The following is a 6,000-nucleotide window of genomic DNA, read 5'->3' on the forward strand; positions in this document are numbered from 1 at the left end:
TAATTCTGTTGAGCAGTGAAAGGCAAATTGTGCAGAGCAGATAGGAGACGGCTGGGACAAAGGGACTGAGGTGATCCCTCACTAAGCTACTTAGACCTTTGCCTGCAAAAGACGAGCGTGCATGAATCCCATCACTGATACTGGCTGGGAGAAACAGAGGGAAAGTGACAATGTTTTAAGTCAGTTGGATATTCTAAAAGATGGAACTTCTTCCAAATAGCATTTAACACAGCATTAGCATTTTGAGGGGGGAAATAAATAATACCTCATGTAAGGATCCACGGTGAGGAACAAAGCTTCAAGCAGGACCTCTACAAAATAAAGCATTCCATAGGCAATTAGAAACTCAAGGCCTGAGAGGAACAATAGACACTGAGCACCACTAGACAGGGGCATGGGAGGTACCATGCTCACTGCCTGGGCGACAGGATCATTCGTACACCAAACCTCAGCCACATGCAATTTACCCGTATAACAAGCCTGCATATGTACCCCTAAAACTAAAATAAATGTTGAACAAAAAAACGGAACTCAAGGCCTGATGCCTTTATTTTTGGCATTCTTTTTTTTTTTTTTATTTTTTATTTTTTTTTGAGAGGGAGTCTCGCTCTGTCTCCCAGGCTGGAGTGCAGTGGCGCGATCTCAGCTCACTGCAAGCTCCGTCTCCTGGGTTCATGCCATTCTCCTGCCTCAGCCTCCTGAGTAGCTGGGACTACAGCTCGATCTCCTGACCTCATGATCCGCCCGCCTCGGCCTCCTAAAGTGCTGGGATTACAGGCGTGAGCCACCATGCCCGGCCTCTTTTTTTTTTTTTTTTTTTTTTTGAGACCTAGTCTTGTTCTGTTGCCCAGGCTGGAGTGCAGTGGCTTGATCTCTGAACACTGCAACCTCCATCTCCCAGGTTTAAGTGATTCTCGTGCCTCAGCCTCCTGAGTAGCTGGGATTACAGGCGCCCACCACTGCGCCCGGCTAATTTTTGTATTTTTAGTAGAGACAGGGTTTCACCATGTTGGCCAGGCTGGTCTCGAACTTCTAACCTCAAGAGATCTGCCCACCTTGGCCTCCCAAAGTGCTGGGATTACAGGCATGAGCCACCATGCCCAGCCTGTTTTGGGTATTCTAAAAAAACACAGATAATACTTCTGCTTCAGGAATGTCTTCCCATCTCTGCTTCTATCGCAGAGACAAGAAGGGGTTCTCATTTTTGGCCCAGCCCAGTTAATAATAATAATAATAACGCTATTTACTCAGCACTCATTCCATGCTTTACATGAATTATGTCATTTGATATTCAACAAATATTGTTTCCATTTTATTTAAGGTTAGGTTAAGTAACTTGCCCAAGGCCACACTTAAACCATTATGTTACAGTGCTCACCATATGGTTCCATTGCCAGCCCCAGCTAGTGTGAGAGAACATGCATTTTGCTGGAGTGACTCTCATGTATACATTCTTTGGAATTTTAAATTTGAGTCATGGCTGTCACAGCTTAGATGGGACTGATGATCACTTTGTCATGCTACTTGATTGCTTCCCCTTTTCTCAAAAGCTTACCTACCTGTAAACACTCCTTAGAGACTCATCTTTTTTTTTTTTTTTTGAGATGGAGTCTTTTTCTGTCACCCAGGCTGGAGTGCAGTGGCGCGATCTTGGCTAACTGCAATCTCCACCTCCCGGGTTCACGCTATTCTCCTGCCTCAGCCTCCCGAATAGCTGGAACTACAGGTGCTCACCACCACACCCGGCTAATTTTTTGTATTTTTAGTAGAGATGGGGTTTCACCGTGTTAGCCAGGATGGTCTCGATCTCCTGACCTTGTGATCTGCCTGCCTCAGCCTCCCAAAGTTCTGGGATTACAGGTGTGAGCCACTGCGCCCGGCCGAGACTCATCTTATAGTCTGAACTCTTCGTATAGCTACTGGGCAGTGCTTACCTCACTGCCATCATCAGGCTCATGAGGATAGAGAGGACATCCTCCCCATAGTCTGGTCAAAGCCATGAAGAGTAATGCACTCAAGCATGAATTTCAATTATCAATGAAAACAGGGGAATCCTGCCACGTGACATCGAGGATTCATACTGAGAACCCTGGAAAGGTCTTTGTGGCAGATTGCAAAATCGCCACAAATAACTCCCACCCTTGTGTGCTGGTCTCCTTGCCACTTCTCCCATCAAGAAATCTATTTTCTGCCTCTCGAATCTGAGCTTGGTTTTGTGATTTTCTTTGACCATGGGATATTAGCGAACGTGGCACAAGTAGAGGCTTGAAAAGCGCTTGCACAGTGGGGCATGGTGGCTCACACCTTTAATCCCAGCACTTAGGGAGGTCAAGGCGGGCTGATCATCTAAGGTCAGGAGTTCAAGACCAGCCTGGCAAAGATGGGAAACCCCGTCTTTAATAAAAATGCAAACATTAAGGCCAGGCACTGTGCCTCACGCCTGTAATCCCAGCACTTTGGGAGGCCGAGGCAGGTGGATCACCTGAAGTCAGGAGTTTGAGACCAGCCTGGCCAACATGGTGAAACTCCATCTCTACTAAAAATACAAAAAAAAAAAAATTAGCCAGGCGTGTTGGTGGGCACCTGTAATCCCAGCTACTCAGGAGGCTGAGGCAGGGAGAATCGCTTGAACCTGGGAGGCAAAGATTGCAGTGAGCCGAGATTGCTCCACTGCACTCCAGCCTGGGTGACAGAGCAAGACTCCGTCTCAAAAAAAAAATACAAGAATTAGCGGGGCATGACGGCGCACACCTGTAATCCCAGCTACTCAGGAGGCTGAGGCAAGAGAATCGCTTGGACCCAGAAGGCAGAGGTTGCAGTGAGCTGAAATCACACCACTGCACTCCACCCTGGGCAACAGAGCAAGACTCTGTCTCAAAAAAAAAAAAGAGAAAGTGCTTGCACATTGGAGCTTGCCAACTCCTGCTGCTCTAGATCTATGGGGCCACTATAAGAACAGAGCTCCAGCTAGCCTGCTAGAAAGGCCACATAGATGAGAACTAAGGCATGCACCCCAACAGAAAGCCTGCTAACCAGTAGACATGTGAGCAAGGCCCATCCTAAATTAACCATTTACCCCAGATGAGACCTAAGAAGAACCACCCAGCTTAACTCAGCCCAAATTGCCAACCCAAAGAATTGTGAACTAATAAACCATTGTTGCTCAAAGTCACTAAACTTCGGGGTAGTTTGTTATGCAGCAAAAGCTAACTGACACAGTCCCTTCCAACTCTGAAATATTTTTAGTACGACTTACCTCCATTTTTTAAGGGTGGGAGCTCAGCTGTCTTCAACTCAAAGTCACTATTAGTAGGATAGCCAACAAAGTGCTTCTTCAGGGTCCATGTCTTAGTACGAACCATCCTGAAGCTCCTAGAACACAGTAAATATGTAGTCAACTGCCATGAAGTGACTGCATTCTAACAGTTCTCTAGCCATCAAACTGAGACCAGACAGCACAACTACAATATCCTCAAATCCTATCATTATCACATCACGCCAACCACATTCATTTAACATTTACTATGTTTCTGGTGCTGTGCTAAACACTTCATATAGATTACCTCATTTTATCCTTATAACTTCCCTATAAGATAGACATTAGTATCATTGCCAGTGTACGGATGAGGAAACTGAGGTTTAAAGAAATCTTCAAGATGAGGAAAAAATATAAAACAACAAGGAAATTCTTCCCAGCCACTGCCAGGCTAGAGTTTCTCTACGGCACTGAACAGTTACCGTGAGTGCGAATATTCCATTCCGTCTCTCATCTCACATGGAGTGAATTCTAAGAAAAAGCATCAAACACAAAGAACCCAATAGATAGAAGTCCATGCACCTCTTTCAGATGGAAAGAGCCAGGCATTTCAAGGCAGTCTCAGAACTCCTGAAAACCACCGGGGGGCGCCGCTGCTCCGCCCCATTTTCAGGTGCGTTTTTTTTTGTTGTTGTTGTTTGTTTGTTTTTAATACTTTTTTTTTCTCTCTTTCTTGTAGAGAGGAGCCTCACTGTGTTGCCTAGGCGATCCGCCCACCTCTGTCTCCCAAAGTGCTGGCATTACAGGTGTGAGCCTCTTGCACTCAGCCATCGGGTGCGAATTTTCTTTGGCCCAGGAGGGATTTGAGTTTAAACTCCACACCAAACCGATTTTGAGCTGAAACGCTACACCAAAGCAAGGGGAGATGATGAAGGCTGCCCCGAGCTGGGGGTTCAGGACGTTCTGCTTGGACTGAACTCTGCCGAATCACTTGGGACCTGCGCCTTCCCGCGGGTGCATCCGCTACAAACAATCCAGTTACAAAACGATCTGGAGCTGCCGGTGACCTCCCCAGCTCCCCCACGGGTGCCGCGGGGAGGGGACACGGGTGGCCTGGAGGGAGCACTCCCGCATTGCGAGGGAGCCAGGGGGGCGGTCCGATCTACAGCCCGGGGTTGTTCCTTCTTTTCTTTTTTTAAAATTAAGACTTTTTTTTTTTTTTTTTTGTGACGGAGTCTCGCTCTGTCGCCCAGGCTGGAGTGCAATGGCGCGATCTCAGCTCACTGCAACCTCCGCCTCCCGGGTTCAAGCGATTCTCCTGTCTCAGCCACCTGAGTAGCTGGAATTACAGGCGCCCGCCACCACGCCCGGCTAATTTTTGTATTTTCAGTAGAGACGGGGTTTCCCCATGTTGGCCAGACTGGTCTAGAACTCCAGAGCTCAAATGATCCGCCCGCCTCGACCTTCCATAGTGCTGGGATTACAGGCCTGAGCCACCGCGTCCGGCCCTACGTATCATTTTTATGGTGAGACATTTGCAGTTTACTCTGTTATTTTGAAATACACATTATTGGCTCTAGTCACTCAGCTGTGCAACAGATCTCAGAACCTATTCTTCTCGTCTCTGAACTTTGTACCCTTTGGCCAACAAGCCCCCACTCCCCCTCGAACCCGCTCCCAGCCTCTGGCAACCATCATTCTAGTCATTATTTCTACGAGTTCAACTTTTTTAGAGTCCACACATCTTTGTCCCTTTCCCCAAAAAAGCAACAGCTGGGCTTCCAAACTCGCTACAAGTCCAGAAGCCCTCCTGGAAAGGGTCTGGCCGCAGAGGGGCGAGGTCGTGGGAAGGTCTCGCCCGCCCGAGGAGGGGGCCTGGCGCGGCGCCCGGCCTTTGCCCGCTCGCCCTTTGCTCCCACCCTCGCCGCTCGCCCTTTGCTCCCACCCTCGCCGCCCGCCACCGCCACCCGCCGCCCGCGTGCCCATTCCCGAATCCCCACCCCGATCTTTCTTCTTCTACCCTCCCCCCGTTGTGCAGTCCCGCAAGTTCCCTGGCCAGCCCCCTCCCGGGTGCAGGCAGCTACCGGGTGTCCCGGGTTGTAACCAAGCTTTCCTATTCCCTTGGGCGCGCGGCTCCAAGCTCTCCAAGGAACTGCAGGGCCGGGAGGCGTCGGGACCTCGGCTCCCAAGATCCTCCGAGTGCAAGACCCAGCGGTCATTTCGACGTAAGGGGAGGAGGTCTAAGAGGAAACCTCCTCCACTGGGGCGTCTAGAAACTTGGCAGGAAGAAAGCAAGGGGGTTAGAGGAGGGAGAAAAGGGAAGGAAAGAAAGCAGGAGGTCTACTTACAGGAGCCCGAAGGTTCCACTGCCTGGAAAAGGCGGCTGGGACTGCGCAACCAGGTGCCCGGGGTCCGGCTTATGACAGGTCCCAGGAGAGGGTGGGGCCACCCCAGGGCGGGGCTGCTTCTTTAGGGTGAGAGCCCGGCCCCGAAAAGGTCACAGGAGGAAAATCAGGGTCCGGGAAATCTGAGTGCGTTTGTGTGTGTGTGTGTGCCTATGTGCATGTGCGCGCGCGTGTGTGTGCATGTGTGTGTGCGTGTGTGTGTGTGTGTGTGTGTAGGGGGGTTGGGGACTTCTGATAGTAAAATCCCTAACAGAGCTTTGTCCAGGTGACACTGGACCTCCGCTTGGGGTCCTAATTTGGAGCCCGGCGGAAATATGCCCCGTGGGGGAACCAGCCGTG

At 49.8% G+C, this 6,000-nt stretch overlaps 1 protein-coding gene across 2 annotated transcripts in view; it reads right to left on the minus strand.

Annotated features, from left to right (window-relative positions):
* The window catches only part of PTGR1 (prostaglandin reductase 1), a 34,579-nt gene extending 28,799 nt beyond the window's left edge, over window positions 1-5,780 (minus strand). The window contains exons 1-3 of one of the 2 annotated variants that reach the window (XM_054500506.2): window positions 5,605-5,780; window positions 3,257-3,372; window positions 266-311 (exon numbers count right to left, since the gene is read on the minus strand). In XM_054500506.2, coding sequence (XP_054356481.1) covers window positions 266-311; window positions 3,257-3,362 — 152 coding nt within the window. In that variant the 5' untranslated portion in view covers window positions 3,363-3,372; window positions 5,605-5,780. Of the gene's footprint in view, window positions 1-265; window positions 312-3,256; window positions 3,373-5,340; window positions 5,499-5,604 lie in introns of those variants that run through there. The other variant, XM_054500507.2, reaches the window with a different exon arrangement.
* Between the last annotated feature and the right edge of the window lie 220 nt (window positions 5,781-6,000).

This window comes from Pongo pygmaeus, chromosome 13 (genome assembly GCF_028885625.2).
Source record: "Pongo pygmaeus isolate AG05252 chromosome 13, NHGRI_mPonPyg2-v2.0_pri, whole genome shotgun sequence".
Lineage (NCBI taxonomy): Eukaryota > Metazoa > Chordata > Mammalia > Primates > Hominidae > Pongo > Pongo pygmaeus.